The sequence below is a fragment of the Nycticebus coucang genome, chromosome 20 (assembly GCF_027406575.1).
Source record: "Nycticebus coucang isolate mNycCou1 chromosome 20, mNycCou1.pri, whole genome shotgun sequence".
NCBI classification, from domain to species: Eukaryota; Metazoa; Chordata; class Mammalia; order Primates; family Lorisidae; genus Nycticebus; species Nycticebus coucang.
This window is the reverse complement of record NC_069799.1, coordinates 10577825-10605525: the sequence shown is the minus strand read 5'-3', so window position 1 is coordinate 10605525 and position 27701 is coordinate 10577825. Positions and strand designations below refer to the sequence as shown.

The 27701-nt window shown below is 43.8% G+C and overlaps 2 protein-coding genes across 2 annotated transcripts in view; one reads left to right on the top strand and one right to left on the bottom strand.

The window, feature by feature from the left end:
* Positions 1-2397: 2397 nt before the first annotated feature.
* The window catches only part of LOC128573137 (zinc finger protein 501-like), a 501109-nt gene continuing 475805 nt past the window's right edge, over positions 2398-27701 (bottom strand). Inside the window, exon 4 of the mRNA XM_053573318.1 lies at positions 2398-2422. The gene's annotated coding sequence lies outside the window, so the exon portion shown is untranslated. The remainder of the gene's footprint in view (positions 2423-27701) is intronic.
* The window catches only part of LOC128572284 (zinc finger protein 267-like), a 45108-nt gene continuing 36366 nt past the window's right edge, over positions 18960-27701 (top strand). Inside the window, exon 1 of the mRNA XM_053572114.1 lies at positions 18960-19097. Within this exon, the coding sequence (XP_053428089.1) occupies positions 19068-19097 (30 nt within the window). The 5' untranslated portion in view covers positions 18960-19067. The remainder of the gene's footprint in view (positions 19098-27701) is intronic.

Genomic DNA, 27701 nt, shown 5'->3' with positions numbered 1-27701 from the left:
CTCTGTCTCTAAACAAACAAACAAACAAAAAACCCCGGCAATTATACTTTTACAAGATTTTGTTGTTATTGATTTTGTTTTTGAGACAGTCTCAGTAGTTGCCCTCTGTAGAGTGCAATAGTGTCACAACTCACAGCAAACTCACCTCAAACTCTTGGGCTCAACGCCTGGCTATTTTTATGGGGGTCTTGCTGTGGCTCAGGCTGGTCTAGAACCTGTGAGCTTAGGCAATCCACCACACTCAGCCTGTTCTGTTGATTTTGTAGTGACAAGCTTTGACTGCTTTCTCATTTCCTTTTCCATACCTTCTCTGATTACCTTTAGAAACAGTACATAAAACATCTTAATGTTGGCTCAGCACCTGTGTCTAACGCGCCAGCCATGTACACCTGAGCTGGCGGGTTCCAATCCACCCTGGGCCACCAAACACCAATTATGGCTGCAACCAAAAAATAACCAGGTGTTGTGGTGGGCGCCTGTAGTCCCAGCTACTTGGGAGACAGAGGCAGGAGACACGCTTGAGCCCAGGAGTTGGAGGTTGCTGTGAGCTGTGATGCCACGGCATCACAGGGTGACAGCTTGAGGCTCTGTCTCAAAAACAAACAAACAGGCTTGGTGCCTGTAGCTCAAGTGGCTAAGGCACCAGCCACATACACCTGAGCTGGCGGGTTCAAATCCAGCCTGGGTCTGCCAAAGAACAATGATGGCTGTAACCAAAAAGTAGCCAGGCATTGTGGTGGGTGCCTGTAGTCCCAGCTACTTGGGAGGCAGAGGCAGGAGAATCGCTTGAGCCCAGGAGTTGGAGGTTGCTGTGAGCTGTGATGCCATGGCACTCTACCCAGGGTGACAGCTTGAGGCTCTGTCTCAAACAAACAAAAAAAGAACAACAAAAAAATCTTAATGTTATAACAATATATTTTAATCCCATAAATACTTAAATTTGAATGAATATAAGGACTATACTTTACATATGTTGTGACATAGTTTACATAAATTGGAATATTATTGTCACAAATTATAACTATATTTTATATTAAGGATTTTATAATTTTTGAAAATTTATAGTAGAATTTTAAGGATTTTATGTACCATAATCATTATGGTAGAAAATTATGTATCTGTGTATAGATTTAAGATGGAGCTTTGTTTTCATATGATTTTATGATGTCTATAATCATTTCTGTTGCGTGACTGGAGACGCGAACAAACAGCAGCTTTGCTGTGGGTGTAAACTTGCTCCTGTAATTATTATTATTATTATTATTATTATTTTGTAGAGACAGAGTCTCAGTTTATGGCCCTCGGTAGAGTGCCGTGGCCTCACACAGCTCACAGCAACTTCCAACTCATGGGCTTAAGCGATTCTCTTGCCTCAGCCTCCCAAGTAGCTGGGACTACAGGCGCCCGCCACAACGCCCGGCTATTTTTTGTTTTTTTTTTGCAGTTTGGCCGGGGCGGGGTTTGAACCCGCCACCCTCGGTATATGGGGCTGGCGCCTTACCGACTGAGCCACAGGCGCCGCCCTGCTCCTGTAATTATTAAGTCAAGAAACAGACTACACGGGATGGGATGGCGTGTAGCGAAATTCTTTATTCAGGGTTTTGATTTTATACCTTTCTAGTCACGTACACACTTAATCTATTATCTGTTAGTTTCACCATTACCAGGGCGTTGCCTGTGGCTCAAGGAGTAGAGCGCCGGCCCCATATACCAGAGGTGGCGGGTTCAAACCTGGCCCTGGCCAAAGAGCTGCAACAACAGCAAAAAAAAAAAAAAAAGTTTCACCATTACCTCATTTTATCTATCTGAAATTAACTTAAAAGGAAATATCCTGTTATCATATCAACACAGTCACTTTTGCAGTAAACATCTTCTTCTAGACACTCACTAATCTCTGTGCAGGTATCTAAATAAAGATCACAAAGAAGAAAGTAGCCACAGGGGAACAGAGTTAATGGAAGAGTATCTTCAAGCCTTCACTCAGTTTACTCGGTATGAAGTAACGACTGTGTCTTTTCTGCAGGGCAGAGCACCTATAGACCTCTGACAATATGTTGTTAACATACATAAACCCTCTGGCCCGTATCTCTGAGGAAGGGTGGCATGCCCTTTGATCTCAGGCTTCACTGGGCGCACAGCTTCAGAGAATGGGCTTGCAGAATTTTTTTTTTTTTTTTTGTAGAGACAGAGTCTCACTTTATGGCCCTCAGTAGAGTGCCATGGCATCACACAGCTCACAGCAACCTCCAGCTCCTGGGCTTAAGCGATTCTCTTGCCTCAGCTTCCCAAGTAGCTGAGACTACAGGCGCCCGCCACAATGCCCAGCTATTTTTTGGTTGCAGTTCAGCCGGGGCTTGAACCCGCCACCCTCCATATATGGGGCCGGCGCCTTACCGACTGAGCCACAGGCGCCGCCCAAGGGCTTACAGAATTTTTAACTAAAGGCAAGCCAAGTCTGCTTGTGTCCCAGGGGGGGCTCAGGTCTCTTAAGCCTGTGGAAAAAAGGCAAGCCATTTTGTTGTTTATTTTTTTTGTGGTTTTTGGCCGGGGCTGGGTTTGAACCCGCCATCACTGGCATATGGGACAGCGCCTTACTCCTTGAGCCACAGGCCACCAAGGCAAGCCATTTTAAACTCACACTGAGTTCACTTTGTGTGCTTGATGTAGGATATGTTTATTTCTAAATATTATCCTACACATTTCAATTTTTTTTTTTTTTTTTTTTTTGGCTGGGGCTGGGTTTGAACCCGCCACCTCTGGCATATGGGACCGGTGCCCTACTCCTTGAGCCACAGGCGCTGCCCTCAATTTTTTTTTTTTGAGACAGAGTCTCACAACCTCACCCTCAGTAGAATGCTGTGCTGTCACAGCTCACAGCAACCTCAAACTCATGGGCTTATGCTATTCTCTTCCCTCAGCCTCCCAAGTAGCTGGGGCTACAGGTGCCCACCACAACACCTGGCTATTTTTGTGTGGAGGGGTTGCAGTTGTTGTTTTAGCTGGCCTGGGTGGGTTCAAACTGCCAGCCCCAGTGTATGTGGCCGATGCCCTACCCACTGAGCTACAGGTGCTGCCACCGTTTAGTCTCAGAGTTGCTGTGCTGTCACAGCTCACAGCAACCTTCAATTCCTGGGCTTAAGCGATTCTCTTGCCTCAGCCTCTCAAGTAGCTTGGCACTATAGTCACCCACCACAACAGTGGGCTATTTTTGTTGTTGTAGTTGTTATTGTTGTTTAGATGGCTCTGCCAGAGTTCTAACCACCCAGCCTTGGTGTGTGTGGCTGGCACCATAACCACTGTGGTACGGGCACCAAGCCAGGAAGTTATATTAAACTCTGATGAAGTACATTTTCTTTCAGGCCTTGGGTGGTTTTTTGTGTCCTTTCCTTTTTTTCTTTTTTTTTTTTAGGCAGTCACTATGTTGTCCTTGGTAGAGTGCTCTGGCGTCACAGCTCACAGCAACCTCAAACTCTTGGGCTTTAAGTGATTCTCTTGCCTCAGCCTCCTGAATAGCTGAAACTACAGGCATCCGCCACAGCACAACACCCGGCTATTTTGTTGTTGTTGTTGTTGTTGTTGCAGTTGTTGTTGTTTAGCTGGTCCAGGCTGGGTTTGAACCTGCTACCCTCAAGTGTATGTGGCTGGCCCTGTAACCACTGTGTTACGGGCACCGAGCCATTCATGTCCTTTTGTTCTGTGCAAAAATAATAGTTTTATGTAGACCATTTGCTTTAGTTTTTTGCTTTTGTTGGTGTGATATCTAAAACATTATTTTTTATTTTTGAGACAGAGTCTCAGTTTGTCACCCTTGGTAGAGTGCTGTGGCATCACAGCTCACAGCAAGCTCCAGCTCTTGGGCTTAGACGATTCTCTTGCCTCAGCCTCCCGAGTAGCTGGGATCACAGGCACCCACCATAATGGTTTTTTTTGTTGCAGTTTGGCCACAGCCAGGTTTGAACCCACCACCTTCAGTATATGGGGCTGGTGTCTGATTGATATCTAAAACATTATTGATGAGCTTTAAGTGTTAGAGAGAAGTTAAGTAGTTTCTCATCTGAAATTTGGTATTAATTGATTTTGAGTTCAATTTTATTCTTTCTCACATGGATGGCCATTTTTTTAGCATCACTTACTGGATAGACTAATTTTTCTTTTGTGAATTTTTTGGTGCCCTTGTCAAAGATTAGTTGACTGTGGCTCGGTGCCCCTAGCACAGTGGTTATGGCGCCACCCATATACTCTGAGGCTGGTGGGTTTGAATCTGGCCCGGGCCAGCTAAATACCGACAACTGAAACAAAAAATAGCCAGGTGCTGTGGTGGGTTCCTGTAGTCCCAGCCACTGGGTGGCTGAGACAAGAGAATCACTAAAACTCAGAAGTTAGAGGTTGCTATGAACAGTTTGGCCGGGGCTGGGTTTGAACCCGCCACCCTCGGTATATGGGGCCGGCGCCCTACCGACTGAGCCACAGGTGCTGCCCTCAATTTTTTAATTTTTTAATCTTTTTATTTTTTTTTCATTCTTGGGGATTCATTGAGGGTATAAGATGTGTCACACACTGAGACCCCAACCCCCTCCCTCCTTCCCTCTCTCTCTTCCTTACCCTCACCTCCCTCCTTCTTTCTCTCTCTGTTCTCCCCTTTTCCCACCCCCCACCATGTCATCAATTGTCCTCATATCAAAATTGAATACATAGGATTCATGCTTCTCCATTCTTGTGATGCTTTACTAAGAATAATGTGTTCCACTTCCATCCAGGTAAATATGATGTCTTTTTATTCCTTGTCTCCCTTCTCACTGTTTTCTCTCCTTTTTGTCTCTGTACCAAAAGGCCACTCCATCACCCAAGCATAGAAACAAGGAAAGTTAAGAAGAGGAAGAGAGAGGAGAAAGAAGAGGAAAGAAGTGAACAAGAAGGAAATAAACATGAGCAGGAACAAACAAAAAAATTCTGCCAATATGAAATGCCATTACAGATCAACCCCCCCAAGGGATCACAAGGCAGAAATAACAGGATTCCATGGATAAAGAAATTGTAGGAATGACAGAAAGGGAATTTAGAGTATTGATGGCAAAAATGATGGAGAGAGTAATGGAGAAACTGGATAGCAACCTAATGAAAATTCAAAAATTTCCCCTAGAAATGAATGAAAGACATGGTGAAATTAAAGAGGTAATATGTGACCTTAAGGAATTGAAGGAGTCATTAAGGGAATCTCCAGATGCAGTAGAAAGTATCAATAAGAGATTAAACCACAGAGAAAAAAGAATCAGAGCTAGAGGCTAAGGCTCTTGAGCTAACTCAGGTAGTTAAAGAATAAGAAGAGAAGTATAAAAGCCGAACATTCTGTTCGAAAATTAAGGGACTTCATGAAGCGTACAAACATACGGATTATAGGTATCCCTGAAGGAGAAGAACATCGAAGAAAAGGCATTGATGCTCTACTGCAGGATATCATAACTGAAAATTTCCCAGGCACCACCAAAGATTCTGATGTACTCCTTTTTGATGGATATCGAACCCTAGGGCATTGCAATACAAACAGGATCTCCTAGACACATTGTAATGAGCTTGGCCAACATCAAAATAAAAGAGAAAATTCTACAAGCAGCCAGGAGCAAGCACCAGTTGACCTACAGGAGCAGATCCATCAGGGTGACAGCAGATTTCTCAGCTGAAACTTTACAAGCCAGAAGAAAATGGGCTACAACTTTCAACTTAACTCAAACAAAACAACTTCCTGCCTAGGATACTGCATCCTAAATTAAGTTTCGTATTTGATGGAGAACGCAAATCTTTTGTTGACAAACAATTGTTGAAGGAATTTGCCACTACAAGACCAGCCCTGGAGGAAATACTCAGACCCATACTAGACACAAAGTTCACAATGGTCTGCCAGCAAAGTAAAGATTACCGGAAATGATAAGTCAAAGCCTAACTCCTACAGTGACACAAATGATAGAACTAGGCATGAGACCTCCAGAAGACAAGCAAACAAAAGTCCACCAAATTTATCAATTCTGTCCATGAATGTGAATGGCTTGAAATCCCCACTGAAAGGCACAGGCTGGTTGACTTGATAAAATAGCACAAGCCAAGTATAGGCTATCTTCAGAAAATATATCTAACTTCTAAGGAATATCAGAAGACCAGGGTGATGGGATAGAGAAGAATGTTTCAGGCTCATTGAAATCAGAAAAAAGGAGTTGCGATTTTATTTGCAGATACAAGGGAATCCAAATGGTGGGAAAGGTCAAATTTCAGTCTTTCATGATGATGTGAATTTATACTTAGAAAACCCCAGAGACTCAACTACAAGACTCCTGAAGTGACCAAGAAATACAGTAATGTCTCAGGGTACAAAATCAGTGTCCACAAATCAGTCACTTATGTATACATCAATAACAACCAAGCTGAGAGGCAAATGAAGGACACAGTCCCCTTCACAGTAGCTTCAAAAATAATGAAATACTTAGGAATATATACCTAAAAAAAGAGGTGAAGGACTTTTGCAATGAGAATTCTGAAACACTGAGAAAAGAAATAGAAGACTTTAACAAATGGAAGAACATAGTGTGCTCATGGTTCAGAAGAATCAACATTGTTAAAATGTTGATCTACCCAAAGCAATCTACAGATTTAATGCAATCCTCAATAAAATGCCAATATCGTACCTTGAAACCTTTGAAAAATAGTTCATTTTGTGTGTAGTCAGAAAAAAACCCATATGTCCAACACAATTATTAGTAATAAAAACAAAGTGGGTGGCATCATTGCATGGCTTCAAGTTATATTACAAGTCACAGGGATCAAAAGAGCATGTTATTGGCAGATAGAGACAGATATCAAACCAGCCTGATATCACCATCTGATCTCTGATAAACCAAACAAGCATATGCTGGGGCAAAGATTGTTTTTTTTTTGAGACAGAGTCTTACTTTGTCACCCTCTGTAGGGTGCTGTGGCGTCGTAGCTCACAGCAACCTCAAACTCTTGGGCTTAAGCGATTCTCTTACCTCAACCTCCCAAGTAGCTGGGACTATAGGAGCCCACCACAAAGCTGGGCTATTTTTTGTTACATTTGTCATTGTTGTTTTAGCTGGCCTGGGCTGGGTTTGAACCCTCCAACTTTGGTGTATGTGGCTGGTGTTGTAACCACTGTGCTACAGGTGCCGAGCCTGGAAAAGAATTCTTATAGAATAAATGGTATTGGGAGAATTGGATAACCACATGTTAAGGACAGAAACTAGACCCACATCCTCTCACTACTTACAAAAATTGAATCACTATGGATAAAAGAATCGAATCTGAGACACATGGATAAGAATTTTAGAAGAAACCATGGTAAAAAACTTCTTCAGATTGGCCTGGGAAAGACGTGGCAACAAAAGTAAATGGGACTTAATTAAGCTAAAAAGATTCTGCCCAGCTTTGGACACAATGAAAGCAAACAGCCTTCAGAATGGGGAAAGAGTTTTGAATGTTATGAATCTGACAAAAGTTTGATAACTAGTGACAATAGAGTATTCAAATCAGTCAACAAAGCACAAACAACGCCATCTATTATTGTTGGAGAGACTTGAACAGAACTTTCTGAGGAAGCAGACAAATGGCCAGTTGGAAAAATGCTCATCTTTAATCATTAGAGAAATTTTCAGCATCACCTTTAGATAGCGCCTAATCCTAATGAGTATAGCCCACATCACAAAGTCCCAAACCTGCAGATGCTGGGATGATTATAGATAGAAGGGAATACCTTTACACTGCTGGTGAGATTGCAAACTAATACAGCCTTTATGGAAGAAAATATGGAAAATCCCATAAAGAAGTAAAATTAGGCCTTCCATTTCTGCAACCCCACCACTAGGCATCTACCCAGAAGAAAGAAAAAATCATTTTATCATAAGAACATTTGCACTAGAATGTTTATCAGAGCTCAATTTAAAATTGCCTAAATGTGGAAAACAACGCAAGTGCCCATCAGTCAATCAACAAATTGTGGTATATGTATACCATAGACGACTATTCAACCGTAAGAAGATGAAGTGTTGGGCGGCGCCTGTGGCTCAGTCAGTGGGGCGCCGGCCCCATATGCCGAGGGTGGCAGGTTCAAACCCGGCCCCGGCCAAACTGCAACCAAAAAATAGCCGTAGCCGGGCGTTGTGGCGGGCGCCTGTAGTCCCAGCTACTCGGGAGGCTGAGGCAAGAGAATCGCCTTAAGCCCAGGAGTTGGAGGCTGCTGTGAGCTGTGTGAGGCCACGGCACTCTACCGAGGGCCATAAAGTGAGACTCTGTCTCCAAAAGAAAAAAAAAGATGAAGTGTTTATATCTTTTGGGTTAACTTGGATATAGTTGTAGAGCATTCACTTTAGTGAAATATCACATGAATGGAAAATCAAGCATGTAGTGTGTTCAATTCTAATATTAAGCCAGATAAGTGTGCTGTCACCTATTTGACATAATGTAGTGGTGTATGGCACACCCGGGTCAGGGGCACAGCTACAGCAGGGACCTTACGTAACAAATGCAAACATTGGACCTAATCGTCTGTACCCTCATATTAATTTGAAATTTTAAAAAAGTGTGTAGGAATGTAAATGAGTTTTCCAGGTTGATGTTTTTGATCTACAACCTTACTGGGAGGACTTAAAACTTTTTTTTTTTTTTTTACATACAGAATTTCACTTTATTGCCCTTTGTAGAGTGCTGTAGTATCACAGCTCACAGCAACCTCTAGCTCTTGGGCTGAGGTGTTTATCTTGCCTTAGCCTACTGAGTAGCTGGGACCACAGGTGCCCACAAACGCTTGGCTTTTTTTTTTGTTGCAGTTTGGCCATGGCTGGATTCGAACCTGCCACCCTCAGTTTATGGGCTGGCACCCTAATCACTGAGCCACAGGCACCACCGTAACTTTTAAAATTGCTATAGTTTTTAGCTTTTTTTTTTCTTTTAGAGATAGTCTCACTTTGTCGCCCTCTGTACAGTGCTGTAGCATCACAGCTCACAGCAATCTCCAACTCTTGGGCTTAGGAAATTCTCTTGCCTCAGCCTCCCGAATAGCTGGGACTATAGGCGTCCACCACAACGCCCAGCTATTTTTTTGTTGCAGTTTGGCCGGGGCCAGGTTTGAACCTGCCACCCTCCGTATATGGGGACGGTGCCCTGCTCACTGAGCCACAGGCGCCGCCCTTATATTGTATTTCTATTAGAAATCACTGCCTGAGGTTTGGCGTGATGGTTCATGCCTGTAGTCCTAGCACTCTGGGAGGCAAGGCGGATGGATTGCTTGAGCTCATGGGTTTGAGACTAGCCTGAATAAGAGTGAGACCTTGTCTACTAAAAAGGATCTTTTTTTTTTGAGACAGCCTCAAGTTGTCGCTCTGGGTAGAGTGCTCACACATCACAACTCCTGGGCTCAAAGGATTCTCTTGCCTCAAACTCCCAATTAGCTGGGACTACTGACGCCTGCCACAATGCCTGCCCATTTTTGGTTATTGCTGTCTTTGTTGTTTGGCAGGCCCAGGCTGAATTTGAACCCACCAGCTATGGTGTATGTGGCTGGCGCCTTAGCTCCTTGCGCCACAGGTGCCGAGCCTGAACTGAGGATTTGGAGACCAGCCGAGACCTCCTACAAAAAATAGAAAAATTAGTGGAGTGTTGTAGCAGGTACCAATAGTTCCTGCTACTTAGGAGGCTGAGGCAAGGGGATCATTTGAGCCCAAAAGTTTGAGGTTGCTGTGAGTTATGTTGCCAAAGCACTCTACCCACGGTGACAGAGAGACTGTCTAAAAGACCAAAAGCTATAAAGGTTATAAAAGGTAAAATTTAAATGTATCATTGTTTCCAATTTTGAATATCGTATGTTTCATTCACAAGTGGGCATACCTTATATGCAAGGTTATTATTTTTGGAGACAGTCTTGCTCTGTTCACCTGAATAGAGTGCAATGACTTTACCATAGCTTACTGAACCTCAAAGTCATGAGCTGAAGTGATCTTTCTGCCCCATCCCTTTGAGTAGCTCAGACTACAGGTGCACAGCACTGCGCCTGGTTTAATTTTTTCTATTTCTCGTAGAGAAAAGGATTCTCACTCCTGCCAAGTGATTTTCTTGCCTAGGCCTCCAAAAGTGCCAGAATTACAGACAAGAGCCACCACGCCCAGCCAAACCTTATACAGTATAGAATGTTAAATTGCAATGTTCCCCAAGCATCACCAAGTTCCAGTGTGAAGATAAAACTCTGCAGGCGTCCAGGACTTGAGAGATCTGATCACCTTTCACTCGGTGCTCTAAGAGGTGTGGTGTACAGCCTTATCCAATCAGCAGTGCGAGTTGGAATCTGTCCAATCTGGCGCTACAGAGGGTGAGGCCTCAGTTCAGAGTGCCACCTAACTTGAATCCTGTGCGGTTCTTTTTTTTTTTTTTTTTTTTTTTAGCTGGGGCTTGGTTTGAACCCGCCACCTCCGGCACATGGGACTGGTGCCCTACCTCTATGAGCCACAGGTGCTGCCCTGTGCGGTTCTTTTTTATCAACTCGGGGAGTTCTAGGTGACTGCCAGGTGTCTGCACTCTGTGACCTGCAGATCCCGGGAGGTTCATACATTGGATGCTAGGACACTGTGCCATCTGAGAAATGGTGAGTGTGAGGGCTGCGTGTTTCCAGTTGGGGGATGGGGTGGTTGGATCTGGCGGGAACTGGCTGTGGAGGGATCCCAGCTCCGTGGTCAGCTAGAGATGAAAGCACATGTAGTGAGAAAAAGATGGAGTCTGTCAGGCTAGGGCGGACGTGGCCCAGCTGGTCTGATAATTTTAGGTACTAAGTGACCTTCACCTCCTGTTTCTCATTCTTACTGTTTTGTAAATTTAACACCTGCCCTAAAGATACCCATCTTGAGTACTTTAGGAATAACTGTTGAATTGGAAATGTAGTAGATTATGACTGAGTTGTGCTGATTATTATTTAAACTGTCACTTAACTTGGTCTTTGCTTTGAACCTTTATGGGTAAAATTGTAATTTTGGCAATGGAAAAACACAACAGTCTTGGAGAGGCAACTCTCACTGTTCTCCTTGGTGGACCTATCCCTGTCTCTCCATATTGACTGGCAGTGACAGGTGGCCAGACCCTCTTCATCTGAAAATAAGGAGTCTGTGGTGGACACACGTGGGCACTGCACAACTTGGTTGTTGGTCTTCTCTGGCCACCAGGCTGGGACTCACAGAACCTGGACCCTGGGCATCTGGTTGGGTCCCTGTGTGGTAACTTCAATTGTGCCCAGACACACTCTTCTCAGGTCTGTGCCCGCAGTGCCGTGTTTCCCCCAGAATGTGTGGGGAGGACAGTGGTCCTAAGGGAAGAACCCCCACTCTGTGTCTGCGGTTCCTACCTAGGAGCAGCTATGGATTGTGGGGTGCTCTGTCCCCCCTTTGCCCTGTGAAAAATTAAATTGAGGCAGCTAAAACTTAAGCAAACGGATCTTCATAAATGGGGAAGCCCCCAGCCATGGTTTGTGGCTTGGGGGTTCATCCGACAGGATTGAGGGCTAGGCTTTGATAAGGTGCAAGAGGAAACAAACCAAACTAAATAATTTATTGGTCTATCCAGGTGGAAATTTCCTGGTTGTGTCATCAGAAGTTAGTTGTAGGTTTGTAGGTAAGCCTGAATTTTATTTCTGCTTAAGCTAGTGATTCACAAGAAAGGAGATTTAGATTTCGGATATTTTGTTACATGGGAACACAGGCTATTAAAGCCACTTTGATCTAATTGCTTTTTATTTCACTATTTTTCACACTCCACAGGAGGACTGTCTTTTCCAAAGGTATGGCAAACAGGGTCTCAAATTCACAACTCTGTGCCCTTGCCTAACACAGGCTTACACAAATATCTTAAATTTCTTGGTCCGGGCGGCGCCTGTGGCTCAGTCGGTAAAGCGCCGGCCCCATGTACCAAGGGTGGCGGGTTCAAACCTGGCCCCGGCCAAAACTGCAACCAATAAAATAGCTGGGCGTTGTGGCGGGCGCCTGTAGTCCCAGCTACTCGGGAGGCTGAGGCAAGAGAATCGCTTAAGCCCAGGAGTTGGAGGTTGCTGTGAGCTGTGTGAGGCCATGGTACTCTACCGAGGGCCATAAAAGTGAGACTCTGTCTCTACAAAAAAAAAAAAAAAAATTTCTTGGTCCATTTGGATGTTCCTGAATGCCAGCTTTCCCTCTCTGAGTCACCACGTTATGAACTGCGGTATTTATTCCTTGATTTACATTTTAGACACAGTATTTAAATAAGCTTTTTTTTTGATATAAAAGTATGTTTATTAGAGAGAGGGAATAGAGTTGGGGGAAGGGATGAAAAACAGAGGAAAGAGCAGGGAGTGAGAGAGGGAACTTTGGGGGAGACAAAGGAGTAAGAGGACTGAGAGAATGTCGTGGCTTCCCAAAGGGAGAATGGAAGAATGCAGCCTAAACAGATCATTGGATGACACCTTTTAAAGGTCTTGAGTCAGACACATTTATGTTTTAGTCAGCACTTCCACTTCTGAATTTCTTGCCTTTCAAGGATTTATTCATTTATTTCAACTTCAGTTTTTTATTACTGTAAATAGCAGCTAGAGCTTAAAGATAAGAAAATATTTCCAGGGCGACACCTGTGGCTCAGCAGGTAGGGCACTGGCCCCATATACTGAGGGTGGAGGGTTTGAACCTGGCCCTGGCCAAACTGCAACAACAAATAAAATAGCCAGGTGTTCTGGCAGGCACCTGTAGTCCCAGCTACTTGGGAAGCTGAGGCAAGTGCTCAGCTTAAGCCCAGGGAAGCTGAGGCAAGAGAATGGCCTAAGCCCAGGAGTTGGAGGTTGCTGTGAGCTGTGACACCACAGCACTCTACCAAGGGCAATAAAAGTGAGACTGTCTCTAAAAAAAAAAAGAAAGAAAGAAAGAAAAGAAAATATTTTCAAATGTCATGACTAATGTAAATTTCTAAAGAAAATCTAGTTATGTATTCTATTTGTTAAAAATTATTTCCAGCTTGAGTAAGAATGAGACCCCCTACTAAAAATAGAAAAACTAGCAGGGCATTGTGGCCGGCCCATGTAGTCCCAGCTACTCAGGAGGCTGAGGCAAGAGGATTGCTTGAGCCCAAGAGTCTGAGGTTGTTGTTAGCTATGATGCTACGGCACTCTACCCATAGTAACAGAGTGAGACTCTGTCTCAAAAAAAAAAAAAAAAAATGTAGAAATAGGCTTGGCACCCATAGCTCAGTGGTTAGGGCATCAGCCACATACACCCAGGTAGGCGGGTTCGACTCAAGGTAGGCAGGTTCGACTCGGCATGGGCCTGTTAAACAACAATGATAACTGCAACCAAAAAATACCTGGGCATTGTGGTGGGTGCCCGTAGTCCCAGTTGGGAGGCTGAGACTAGAGAATCACTTAAGCCCAAGAGTTAGAGTTTGCTGAGAGCTGTGAAGCCACGGTACTCTACCAAGGGTGACATAGTGAGACTCTGTCTCAAAAAAAAAAAAAAGCAGAGTGTTGTGGCAGGTGCCTATAGTGCCAGCTACTTGGGAGGCTGAGGCAAGAGAATCACTGAAGCCCAAGAGTTTGAGGTTGCTGTGAGCTGTGATGTCACGACTCTGTCCAGGGAGATTGCTTGAGACTCTGTCTCAAAAGAAAAAAAAAAAAAAAAAAAAAAAAAATATATATATATATATATATATAACGTGCTCATAAAAAAATTACAAAGTCATGTTTATGAAGTCCACATTTCCCTTATCTTGGACGTGTACACATATATGGAGATACATATAGTATTCAAGTGATTTTTAAAAAGGGCAATCATTGGGTTTTTCTGGAACTGGAAAGTCACAAGCCTCTCTTTTTTCACTTCTACATTTGCAAAAAGCTTGGAGGGGTCGTTGGAGCTCACAAAAGGGCATTTTTCTCCATTGAGGCAATAGACCTCTTTATTAGCTCCCTGCTGTTTAATGTGTTTTCTGGAGAAATGGGAGCAGAATTTGTGAAAAGGGACAAATTGGCACTACACAAAGTGGGTGTTCCTCAGCCACTCATGGCAGAAGGTGAAGTGCAGGGGGACACTGGCTGCCAGAGAGGAGTCAGGGAAGCTGGCAGCATACATGACTCCATTCCTCCTGTGCAGCCTGTCTCCTTGTCTCCACCTCTCTGGGGTCCTACCTGCTCTGGTTCATAGAGAACAGAGATAGCAGACTATTGGTATTCCTCCTAGTTATTGGAGTAAACCTAGTTGGCTTCCTTCAAGGAAAGACTGTCCCTGTATTGTCTGCTCCTAAGATCAGGGCTGCGGTGGGGACTACACATTCTGGGCTGCATGAGGTAGTGTGGCTCCCTTGTAATGAGGTGAGGCAGGGGGTAGCCGATGTAAGAGTCAAGGGATCTTAACCCCTTGTGTGGAGGTGGACAACCATGGCTGGGCCTGTCCATAGATCTTCCTGGTCCAGCCTTCACTTTCTGGTTCTGTCCACTTTAGACCCATTAACCTGGAAACAACCACCTGCCTTCCATTAAAAGGCTCCTCCTTTAAGGTGCTTTCGCAGACTCTTGAGTGGCCAGGCCTGTGCAGGCTGCTCCCTCCATCCGCCTTTCCAGCCTTTCCAGGCTGCAGTCTTTACACGCCCCTTCTGCCCCAGCTCTGTGGCCCCTGCCACTGGGTGCACAGGCAGTGGGGCCTGTTTCTTCTGGGCCCCTGCCTTGTGCTACTGGGATTCTAGCTGGGCTGTCTCACGGAGCTGACAGGCCTCTGGGGGAGGTGGCAGCAGTCAAGCGCTCTGGCGCCCCAGGCAGCCGGCATGGCGGCAAGTGGAGCCTTGGTCCTTCAGCTCAGGCAGGTCCTGCAGCAGGGAGCGGCCACGGGTCACCAGAAGCCGGTCACCGGGCCAGGCTGTCGGTCTAGTGGTTGCTGCCAAAGTCCAAGCCCAAGTGCGTGTCCGGTGAATAGGGCTCCAAGTTTACCTAGCGACTGCCCTGCCCAGCTGCTACCTCTGCTGCGGGGGTAGGGTGGGGAGGCCCCTGGATGCGGGAGCACCATCGGGGAAGCTGCAGACGAACCAGGCGTGGGCAGCACCCTTGGTGCTGACCCAGCCACAGCTCTGGGACTGTGCAGTTCCAGATTAACGCTGAATGGTGTGGGGCGGGTCACACAGGGAGCGCTACCACAACTGCCATAGTGTTTGCCATAAAATTTTGTGTATTTAATTTTATTTATTTCAGCTATGGAAGAGGAATGAATTCCATGATCTAATGGGTATGACAATAATACTGTATTGTGTACTTAAAATTTGTTTGTTTTTTCTGGGTATATGTGAAATTTTATTTTAGAAACAAAAATTAATTTATTCATATAATTACATATATCATAAATCATTATGCCAAACAATGTACCTAAATATTCCCTCTTAGGATATTATCAAATTTTGGTGTTTCAAAGACTACACAAATGTAAATGATAGAAACAAGTTATGCTCTGTAAATGGAAAATTTGGCCATCAAATGGCAATTTTCCATCAGAAATCGGCCCTTTATATCTTGAATTCGATCTATTTGTCTTCTTGGCAAAAAGTATTCTTAACAGAGATTAAAGCAGTCACAATACATAAGAGAAAGGTTAACCTAGAGTTGTGCAAAGGAGGCTTCTGACATCCTATCTTGACTGCTTTGAAGGAAGTCACATACAGGCAGAATGAAAAAGGATAAATTTTAACGGGTATTCAGTAGGACCAAAACAGAATCCTTAATTTTTTCCCCTCCTTGAAATGGTTTCCTTAAGGAAACTTCACAATCAAAGGAATGTTTGGGGGGAAATACTGCTCTCTGGGCAAGCTTCTAGGGAGGAAACTGGATTGGGAAAATGTTTTCCTGGTTTAAATGTCACCCCCTTTTAGGAATGGCTTTATTGCTTTTCTTTTCATCCTCCAAAAGTGCTTCCAACCATGGATGTGGGACCCAAAACAAGAAGTCCTCAAAACCAACAGTTGAGCTGCTACAACTAGAGGCTGAATGTGTTAAATGTGTCACTTGAGTACGGACAGAATAGTGTCCTAGTCTGTTTTCTGTTGCTTATAACAGAGTACTTGAAACTAGGTAATTTATTACCTCTATCACTACAACACATTTCTTTTTGTTGTAGTTATGGAGGCTGAGAAGTCCAAAGGTCAAGGGACTACATCTGGTGAGGGATTTCTTTTTCTTTTTTTTTTTTTTTTGCGGTTTTTGGCCGGGGCTGGATTTGAACCCACCACCTCCAGTATATGGGGCCAGTGCCCTACCCCTTTGAGCCACAGGCGCCGCCCTGGTGAGGGATTTCTTGCTAGTGGGAAGTCTCTTACAGAGTCCTGAGGCAGTGCGGGGCTCACATGGTGAGAGGCTAAGCGTCTCTCTCTTCTTATAAAGCCACCAGGTCCCACTCCCATGATGGCCTGTTAATCCAGTGACCCAAGAATGACTTCACTTATTCATGAGGCAGAGCCAGCATGATCCAATCTCCTTTCAAGGACCCCACCTCTCAATACTGCCGCATTGGAGATTAAGTTTCAACATGACTTTTGGAGGGGACACAAGCATTCAAGTCACAACAGAGGTCTTTTTTTTACAGTTGAATAAATTGAGGTCCAGAAAAGCTAAATAACTTGCCTAAAACTAAACAGCTAGCAAGTGACGCAGGTCTTATTACACCAGAGATCAATATTTTGTCCCCTAATATGGGGACAGTCTGCTGATGTCTCAGTGTGGGTTTCACCTCAGTGATGGTGTAATAAAACACATTCTCCCAGATACTCTTGCTATCTGATACAAAATTCCTACTACTAACTTGACTTTATATTGTGGGCATTAATATTTAAAGTTAAATGCAAACTTTTTCTTCTCTAAAAGAATTATCTCACAAAGCTGCAATGAATCATGCACATTTGAGTTTACGGCCATACCACCCTGAATGCGCCCCATCTCATCTAATCATGCACATTTGTAAAGTTTAAAACCAAGAAAAGTGCATTACTTGGATGAATAAAGAAAACTACTATAGTAATAGCTTTCTCTTTACAAGTTTATGTTTTCATGTCTATTATCTCATGCTCATGACATCTTTCTGTAAAATCTAATAACCACACCTCATGATTAATCATAGGTTCCAAAGACTGCCATTTCAAAACTAGTTCATCCAAAGAGGAAGACGTGGCAGTTGTGAACATAAGTCAGAATAAGCGGAAATGTCCAGTGAACAAAATTCTTGGACAAGCTCCACTATTCAGAAAATAGCCCTGGGCCCCAGGATCCCAGCCAGTGCAACAGTTGCCTGTATCCTATACTGCAGGTAGAGGGAGAGGAGAGAAGAATGGCTGACTTTGTTGGGAAGGATGACATTGAAATAGAGATGTGAGTTCCCCAGGAAGCTGTGAAGTTCATCATTGGCCAGCAAGGAGCCAATATTAAACAGCTGTGGAAACAGCTGCTGGTATTTCTGCGGAGACAGAGGATGCAGGCGATGAGGGAGTGCTACTTATCGGTGGTCTTCCTGTTTCAGGTGTGCAAGGCCAAAGCAGCAATCCATTAGATCTTGACAGAATAACCCAGTGTCTGAGCAGCTCTCAGTTCCCCAGAGATCGGTGGGCAGAATCATAGGAAGAGGCGGTGAGATGATTCATTCTATCTGTAAAGCCTCTGGAGCCAAAATTACCTACAGTTGTTTTCCAAGGTTCTGTGATTTTGTGTAACATTTTAAAGGCTTGGCCTTGGTTCGAGTATACCTTTTATGTTGTAGAGGAATGTTGGCCATTGTAGAAAAACAAACATTTATTGCACCAGCCAGCCAGGCTCTGTCCTAGTGAAAGCACACATGTGCTATAGCCTGGTCGTAGTTCACTGCCTCTAACTCCTAGGCTCAAGGGAGTCTCCTTCAGCCTCCTGAGTAGCTGAGTCTACAGGCACACCCCACTGATAGAATCAGATTACTCCCTTGCCCAGGAAGGATCCAGTGTATGTCACTCCTAGGAACTAGTGGATGGACCAATCTCAGCCTCTCTGACCTTTAAATCCCTGTCTGCCTTAGCTCTTGGGTAAAATTCCTATTCTGATTTTGCCTCACCTGCATCTAATAGGTGGAAATAAAAAGACCACATTCCCTACACAGAATGGGAATTCTGTTTTCCTTTCCTTTTGCACCTTGGAATACTCTTTCATTTTGGGTTTCAGAACCTGTCATCCAGCATGCCTGGTTATTATTGCTTGTTCATTTATTTATTTGTAGGGATGGGGGTCTTGTTATGAGAGACCAGTTCCCAGACTGGTCTCAAAATGCTAAGAGGCCCGAGCTAACCTACCTGGCCTCAAATTTGAAATTTCGGAATGTTTATCATTGTGGTTTCCAATTTTGATTTTTTTTTTTTGTTTGTTTTTTGAGACAGAGTCTCACTTTGTCACCCTTGGTAGAGTACTGTGGCGTCACAGCTCACAGCAACCTCAAACTTTTGGGTTCAAGTTGCGGATTCCCTTGCCTCAGCCTCCTGAGTATGAGTATCTGGGACTGCAAGTGCCCGCCACAACGCCCGGCTATTTAGAGACATGGTCTTGCTCCAGCTCAGGCTGGTCTCGAACCTGTGAGCTCAGGGAATCCACCGGCCTCAGCCTCCCAGAGTGCTGGGAATACAGGCGTGAGCTACCGCGCCCAGCCTGAATCTTATATTATTTATATGGGCATAACGTTATATATGAGGATAAACATGAAAGCCCTCCAGGAAGTGTCCTGTCTCTCTAGGAAGAAGAATCCTGCTTGTTTCTTTAAATGTGACAGACGCCATCACCTGTCGCTCAGGGGATTTGGGGGCGGGTCTGAGGCCTCATCCAATCAGGAGCTGAGCTGGGACCGTTCAATCAGGCTTGCAGAGGAAGCGGAAGGGGTGGCTTCTATCATCTGCCACCACCCTTTCCTCCCGCGTCAGCCTGCTGAGATCAATCCGTGCTTGCTCTTCTCCGTGTATCTGGAAGGTCCTGGTCTCTCTCCCGCACCCTCTGTACCTGAATCGCAGGTACTGCAAGATCTGTAAGGGCGATGCTGGGACTACGTGGAAGCCGGAAAGTGGTGCGTGTCGGGGGGCTGGTTACCATGGGGGAGGGGGAACCGGCTGGAACTGGCTGTGGTGGGTCCAGGCTTCTCTACGAAAACTCCGAGTCTGGAAACTGTTCCCCAGTAATGCTGCTGGGGTCTGGCACCCCTCGGGCCACAGGGTGGGGGCCAGAAGCGCAGCCAGGACCCTGGGTGAACTGCCCTGTCCTTCCGTGACTCCCACAGCCCCTCTCCGGGCCCGCAGCCTCACGTCCTCCCGGTCATGTTCTGTAAAGACGTGGGGATTCTGAGGCGAGAATCCCAACGCAGTGGCAGGCGCTGTGGGATCTCTAAGTCTGTCTTTTCTCCTGTTACAATTAAAGTAAGGCGGGCGGCGCCTGTGGCTCAGTCGGTAAGGCGCCGGCTCCATATACCGATGGTGGCGGGTTCAAATCCGGCCCCGGCTGAGCTGCAACCAAAAAATAGCTGGGCGTTGTGGCGGACGCCTGTAGTCCCAGCTACTCGGGAGGCTGAGGCAAGAGAATCACTTAAGCCCAGGAGTTGGAGGTTGCTGTGAGCTGTGTGATGCCACCGCACTCTACCAAGGGCCATAAAGTGAGACTCTGTCTCTACAAAAAACAAAAAAAACAACAACAAACTAAGGCACCACTAAAACATTAAATAGTTTATTAGAACAGACAGTCATTTATGGGACGGGAAGCCCCCAGCCATGGTTTGTGTTTGGGGATCTATAGGAGAGGATTGAAGGAAGGGCTTTTAAAAGATGCATGAAGAAGCAAACCAAATTCAGCATTTGATTTGTTGTAGGTTTGTAGTCACCTTTTTTGAACTATGGTAGTGGTGTTAACAGAAATGAAGCCATACTCTGTAAAATAATTTAAAGAGATTTATTTAGAGCTAAATTTGGGAAATTTACCTGGAGAAGCACCCAAGAACCCTTTGCAAGTGGACTTATACAGTGGCAGGATTACAGTTTGGTTTTATAGATTTCAGGGAGTTAGAAATTACAGGTAAAGTCATAAATCAATTATGTGGAAGACACACATTGGTTTTGCCACAGAAGGTGAGATATTCCAAAGTGGGGGCTTACAGGTTACAGAATGGTTTAAATATTTCTTTTTTTGAGTTTCATTTTGTCACCCTCCGTAGAGTACGGTGGCGTCACAGCTCACAGCAACCTGCAGCTCCTGGCCTTAGGCAGCCGTAGGCAATTCTCTTGCCTCAGCCTTCCTGGTAGCTGGGACTACAGGCGCCCTCCACAACACCTGGCTATTTTTTTGTTGCAGTTTGGTTGGAGCTAGGTTTGAACCTGCCACCCTCGGTTTATGGGGCAGGTGTCCCACTCACTGAGCCACAGGCACCGCCCAAGGGTTTAAAGATTATGTCTCTGTTGGCTTAGTTAGGCTTTGTCTAATAGACCAAGAGTCAGCAAAAAGGAATGCTGAGATAAGGGTGTTTTAATCAGAGACTTACTACTACTGGACATGTGCCCAGACTCAAATGTTTTACTCAGGTAGTTTGCTGTGTATATTGAGAACCTGTAGGTATGTCTTGCATTGACTTAGGCCTGTTAATGGGTCACAAAGAAAAATCCCTAAAAAGGCAGGGGGACATGTTGAGGCATGTCTCATCTCCTTTCTCCCACAGCAACTCAGTTTTAGAGGATCCCTTTGGCTAAGGAGAGGGTCCAGTCAGTCAATTGCTTGGGTGGAGAGGAGCCTTAATACTTTTAGTTCACAGTGCATATCTTCTGGTGATGTAATCAGAGGTTAACTGTAATTTGTAGTTGGTTGAGCATAACTTTTATTTCTTTCTATTTTTTTGAGACAGTCACCCTTGGTAGAGTGCCATGGCGGCACAGCTCATAGGAACCGCAAACTCTTGGGCTTAAGCCATTCTCTTGCCTCAGCTTCCCAAGTAGCTGGGACTACAGGCACCTGCCACAACACCTGGCTATTTTTTTGTTGCAATAACTTTTTTCTTTTGCATTTTTTAAAAAATTTATTTATTATTAAATCATAGCTGTGTATGTTAATGCAATATGGGGCACCATACACTGGTTTTATATACCATTTGATGTATTTTCATCACACTGCTTAACATAGCCTTCCTGGCATTTTCTTAGTTATTGTGTTAAGACATTTATATTCTACCTTGCAATAACTTTTATTTCTAAGGTAGTAACTTACAAACATGCATTTGGGTTAGATTTCAGTATTTTTAGGTAGAAAATCAGAGTGCAATAGTCAGTTCAGTCTAATTTCCAACTATTTAGTTATTTTAATATTCCACAGAAGGACTTATTTTTCCCTGCATTTTCCAAATGAATGGAGAACAGAATCTCAAATGTACCAGTTTTGTAGCATAACTCCACTAGGACTTTCAGTAAAATCCTAAATTAGTTTTTGCTCCATATTCCCAAATGTCAACTTTCACCAATTCACATTATCCACTATTTATCCTTTATTGTACTTTACAAAAAGAATGTTTTGTTTATCATATTTCACAGAACAGTGGGTGGCTGTTTTGAAAATATTTGTGTTTTTGACAATTTCACATGAAAGGATATCAGAGAATATTCACTTTATACTCTGCTTTAACAATTCTTTTTTTTTTTTTGCTTTAACAATTCTTTGTGCCTCTCATCCTTTTTTGTTCTCCAAGCACAGACTTCTTACCAAAATGTCTTTGGATTGAGGTTTTTATTTAGAAACTTAATAGGGTGACATGTTCTCAGCCACTCTCTTGTCTTTTCCTGGGTCTTGGGTTTTATAACTGTCTCGGGATGACATTTAAAGAGACATGGCCCCTGTGAGCACTCTGGGTCATCCCAGTTCTTTGAGCTGGATGGGGATGGGTGGATGTTACAAGTGATAGAATGATCTGACTTGACACTTGAGTCACACATGTCTGTGACAGCAGTGCCCCTTCCTGGGTGTGTCATCTAGAAAAGATTTGTTCACTTATTTCAGCAGCAGTTTTTCTTTTCACTTTAAAATAAATTTTTTTTTTTTTTTTTTTTTTTTTGTAGAGACAGAGTCTCACTTTATGGCCCTCTGTAGAGTGCTGTGGCCTCACACAGCTCACAGCAACCTCCAACTCCTGGGCTTAACCGATTCTCTTGCCTCAGCCTCCCGAGTAGCTGGGACTATAGGCACCCGCCACAACGCCCGGCTATTTTTTGGTTGCAGTTTGGCCGGGGCCGGGTTTGAACCCGCCACCCTCGGTATATGGGGCAGGCGCCTTACTGACTGAGCCACAGGCACCACCCAAAATAAATTTTAACTGTAGAATTTTAAAGATAAAATATTTTCAAAGACTCATGAAAAATGTAGATCTCAGGAAAAAGTCTGCTCTTATATTTCAATTGTTAACAATTCTTACTGACCATTTTCTTTTCTTTTTTGAGACAGAGTCCTATTACATCGCCCTCGGTAGAGTACCATGGTGTCACAGCTCACAGCAACCTCAGACCCCTGGGCTTAAGTGATTCTCTTGCCTCAGCCTCCTTAGTAGCTGGAACTACAGGTGCCCGCCACAACCCTGGCTATTTTTTTGTTGCAGTTGTCATTGTTTTAGCTGCCTGGGGCTGGGTTCGAACCCGCCAGCTCTGGGGTATGTGGCCAGTGCCCCACCCACTGAGCGACAGGTACCGCCCTCAGGTATGCTTTTGACTTGAAGGTATTTTGGAATTTCAAGGTTTAGCTTTAGGAATGGTACCTGGGAAAGGAAATAAGAATAATTTCCACTTTGCAGAAAAAAATGAATACATTTTCACAAGAAAGTAGAATAGAAAAATTGATAAATAGAGATTTAACCAAATATTCCTTTCCTTTTATAGGGTGGAGAATTTGTGACACTGAATAACTGTTTATTGTTTCCTATTGGCTGGATATTGGAGTTTAAAGATAAACTATGAGATACCATTTGGGAACTGTTTATTATCCTAGAAATAATGTAAATTTATTGTCTAAAGCAGGAGTCCTCAAACTTTTTAAACAGGGTGCCAGTTCACTGTCCTTCAGACCGTTGGAGGGCTGGACTATAGTTTAAAAAAAAATTATGAACAAATTCCTATGCACACTGCACATATCTTATTTTGAAGTAAAAAATCAAAATGGGAACAAATACAATATTTAAAATGATAACAAGTAAAGTTAAATCAACAAACTTACCAGTATTTCAATGGGAACTATGGGCCTGCTTTTGACTAATGAGATGGTTAATGTCCGGTTCCATATTTGTCACTGCTAGTCGTAACAGGTGATGCAAGTGTGTATCAGTTAGTCTAGATCTGGTTAGAGATTTCAGATGCTTCATTTTGGAAAAAGTTTGTTCACAGACATAATAACTTTTGCCAAAGATGGTTGCCATTTTGAGTGCCTGGTTCTTGAGATTAGGATATGTCTCAGAGGGGAGAGATGCATGGAAATTAGGAAGGCTGCTTGACTTGAATGTGTCTTTAGGAGAGTCACAATTCTGCAGTTCAGCCAGTTACATTTGGTAAATTATATCCACATTTTCAGTGTCAATAGAAAATGGGTTACAGAAAACCTGTATGTCCCGTTCGTGGAGGTGAAGTTCTTTAAATCTAAATTGGAACTCCTTTTGCAACTTTTCCAGTGAATCCACACATGTTTTGTTTGGGAATGCAACCAATGGTTTTTCCGCTAAAGATTTTGAGTTGTGGGTAGACAGCAGAAATTTTCCTCCTTCACTTGTTTGGTGAGGAGGCCTAATTTTACTTCAGGTGCTTTCACATGTGATTGCATATCACAGATGAGCTTCCCCTTTCTTTGAAGTTGCACATTGAAACTGTTGAGTAGCTCTGTTACATCTGTTTAAGGCAAGATGCCATTTCCATTCTGTATCATTGAGCCCTGGTACTTCTTTGTTTTTTGAAAGCAGAAAAGGTGTAATCTGTGGAAATAAGTCATAGAAATGTTTCAAAACTCTCCCTCGACTCAGCCAATGGACTTCTGTGTGGTACGGAACATCTTCATAGGCAACATTTAGCTCAGACAGAAATTCCTGAAATTGTCTGTGGTTTAGTGCATTAGCTCTAATGAAGTTAACACAAGATACCACAATTTTCATAACAGACTTCCAATTCAGTGATTTACTACACAGTGCTTGTTGGTGGATGAGGCAGTGTATGACTATTGGATGAGAATGCTTATGTTTGTCCGTTTCTTGGTTAATGCGAGCAATTACTCCTTTCTTAGACCCCACCACGCTAGGAGCACCATCAGTTGTCACACTGGCTAGTTTTGCCCAGTCCAGCTCCAAACCATTCAGAGTTTGACAAACCTTTTCATAGATATCCTGTGCTGTAGTTGTTCCTTTGATACTTTGCAGTGCAGCAAGCTCTTCTGTGACTTTGAAATAGTCTTTCATCCCATGAATAAAAATTAGAAGTTGTGCAGAATCACGAACATCATTACTTTTGTTGAGTGCCAAGGAAAAATAGGAAAATGTTTTTGCGGAGTTTTGCAAATGCTGATGCAAATTCTCTCCCATTTCTTTAATCCTCCATGTAATTGTAGGTCCTGAAAGACTTACTGTACCAAATAAATCAGCCTTCTCTGGACACATCTCTTTGGCAACAGAAAGAAGGCATTCTTTAACAAATTCTCCCTCAAATGGTCTCCAAGTGCACGCTGTTAGCTTGGCAACTTGAAAAATTGCTTGCAGTGATGAAATATTTAGCTGCTTCTGCTTCACAAAAGTATTTTGTTAAGTTGTCAATGTATTTTTCAGTTTTAGTATTTTAATCTTTCCTCATTTCTCCGACCAAACAATCATATTTATTTTTATGTTGAGTTTGATAGTGTCAACGCAAATTGTAATCTTTGAACACAGACACTATATTTTGGCATAACAGACACACAGCTCATTCCTTGTACTGCATGAAAAAGTAATCATAAGTCCACTGTTTTTTGAATATCCTACACTCTGACACAGTTTTTCTCTTTCTTGATATCATTGTTTCCTAGGGATTCCAAATTGCTATTAGTAAAATACCTATATATATATATATATATATATATAGTGCTACAAAAACAATATACCACCAATAACTTTGCCCACACAGAGAAATACAGACTGCACTGCCCATCGATGCAGTCATATCAGTGTCCATCAATGCAGCCTTGCCAGTCCACATCATTTCAGCCTCACCAGTGCCCATATTGGTGGAAGTCCGGTTTTACCTCAGGCTCACCCTGGTGCGGTGCGGGAACCGGCACGATTACAGAGCTGGTTCCTCCACCACCTTTCCAGTTCATACTACCCTGTGTGAGCCATACTGCGATCTGTGTACTCGCACAGGAAATAAGAAGGCACTGCAGGAAATAAGAAGACACGTATGCCTTTTTTCTTCCGAATCTAATGTGAGTTCAGCCATACAAACATATGGCTGAACTTGCAGTGTTCAGAGATGGCAACAGTGTGAACCGGGGCTTACACAGCACACAATATACAACATCATACACATCTGAATAGCAATCAGAATATAAATGCAGGGGAGTCGGAGAGTTCGGCTCAGTTCACACATGCGCACTGTGGGCCTGGGACAAGTCGGCTGCTAAGCAGGACAGGCAGGAGCGGCAAAAACACCCGGAGGGCCGGATAAATGTCCTTGGTGGGCCACATGTTCCCCACGGGCCATAGTTTGAGCCTAAAGAGACTAATACTTTTGCTTTTCCTGTTTCTGTTTTAGCGCCCTATGATTTCTGTGATATGACAGATAAACTTTGGGTTTTTCCCCATGATTCCTGGCTCTCGGTTTTTGTAACCTTTGTTTTTCCTAAGTGATGGACAGTAAGAATAACCTTGGTTAGATTATTTGGTCATTTGCCCTGACTTCTGAAGTAGCTTCTGACCTGTAAAGCTCTTTAAACAATTGAGGTTATGTTATTAAAGGGATCTTTGCAAAGCCCTGGAAACTTCTGGTTAGGAGGCTTCTTTCCAAGGAAACCAGCCACATGCCCAGAGGATTGAAATTTTCAGTACCCCCAACTTTCACAGAGTTTGTGAAAGGGACTTGAAGTGAGGCTTGATTTGAGCCTGGCGCAGTCCTACTAAACAAGAACAACTGCTCCCTAACCACTGAGCTCAGGCATTGAGCCACTGTGTGTTTTCTTTTGTAAAATTATGTAAATAAACCTGACCAGAATGCGGAGGCCTGAGCCCTGTAAGTCCAAAGGCCAATTTTGAGACTGCCCTAGGAGGTCATTGAAGGCACAGTTAAGTTCTTCCTGGGGAGCTTCCCTTGAAGTTTTCCCAACCTGTTCACAGCAGCCATGGACTAATGTTATATCTTTCTGCCATATAATGTCTGTTTTCCCAAGTATTTAATAATTTTATTCTATGGCTTGAGTTTAAGCTTTTTAATTTTTTGGTTGAAAATATGAGTGTACTGAGTAATATGATCTGAAAAAGCAACAATACTCTTTGAAGTAAATTATGCTGAGTTTTAAAAATAATGTAATCCCACATGGACTCATCATCCGGGTGAATAAAGAAGCACTGGGCTGGGGCGGCGCCTGTTGCTCAAGGAGTAGGGCGCTGGTCCCATATGCCAGAGGTGGCGGGTTCAAACCCAGCCCCGGCCAAAAATCACAAAAAAAAAAAAAAAAGAAGCACTGGTCTATTCTGGTGTATCTCCCTAGAGGGGACCACACTCCTGATTCTTCTTTTTTTTTTTTTTTTTTTTGAGACAGTTTCACTGTCTTGCCCTCAGTAGAGGGTCCTGGCATCATAGCTCACAACAACCTCAAACTCTTGGGCTTAAGCCATTGTCTTGCCTCAGCCTCCCAAGTAGCTGAGACTACAGGCGCCCACCACAGCTCCCACTACAATGCCAGGCTATTTCTTTTTTTGTTGTTTAGCAGGCCAGGGCTGAATTTGAACCTGCCAAGCTTGGTGTATGTGGCTGGCACCCCAACTACTGAGCTACCGGTACCGAGCCCACACTCCTGATTCTTTTTGTTCTTTGTAGCTTAACCATCTATTGATTATAAAGCAGTGTTCTCAGTTTTGCCTCTTTTGAGTTTTCATTTAACTTAATGTTGCTATTAATATATCATTAACACACTGAAAAGGTTTTTTATGGTTCTGGGGCCTCATTCTGTGACACATATGCTGCTGTCTGAGTCTGTGAATCACCCACTTTACTGTCGCATTTCACTATTTTAGGACTTGAGATGTTTCATATTTATTTTTTGATGTTGATGATAGTATTGATGCATGAGAGGTGGTGCCCCAGCCAGCTGGCTGGAGGACCTGCTGCCTCAGCCCTAGTGGTGGTGGTGTGGGAGCAGCAGGCAGAGGAACCTGCTGGCTGGAAGGTGGGCAGGGGGTTCTGTAGGAGGCTCCAGTAGCCTGAGGGTCCGGACAGTTGCTGGGGAGACACCAGCACCTTAGATCTCCCTCCCTTTGCACTGGGAGGCTGAACAGGGAACCCCCCATCTTCTAGGCCTGGTCAATTTCATGTATGTTTCCTAGGTCTGTGAGTGAAAGGGATTATAGCCATTTATTTGCTACTGAGTTCAGGCTAAATGTAACCACGAGGACTATATATATATTCCTGGACAAAAAGCCCTGGGAGACAGACTG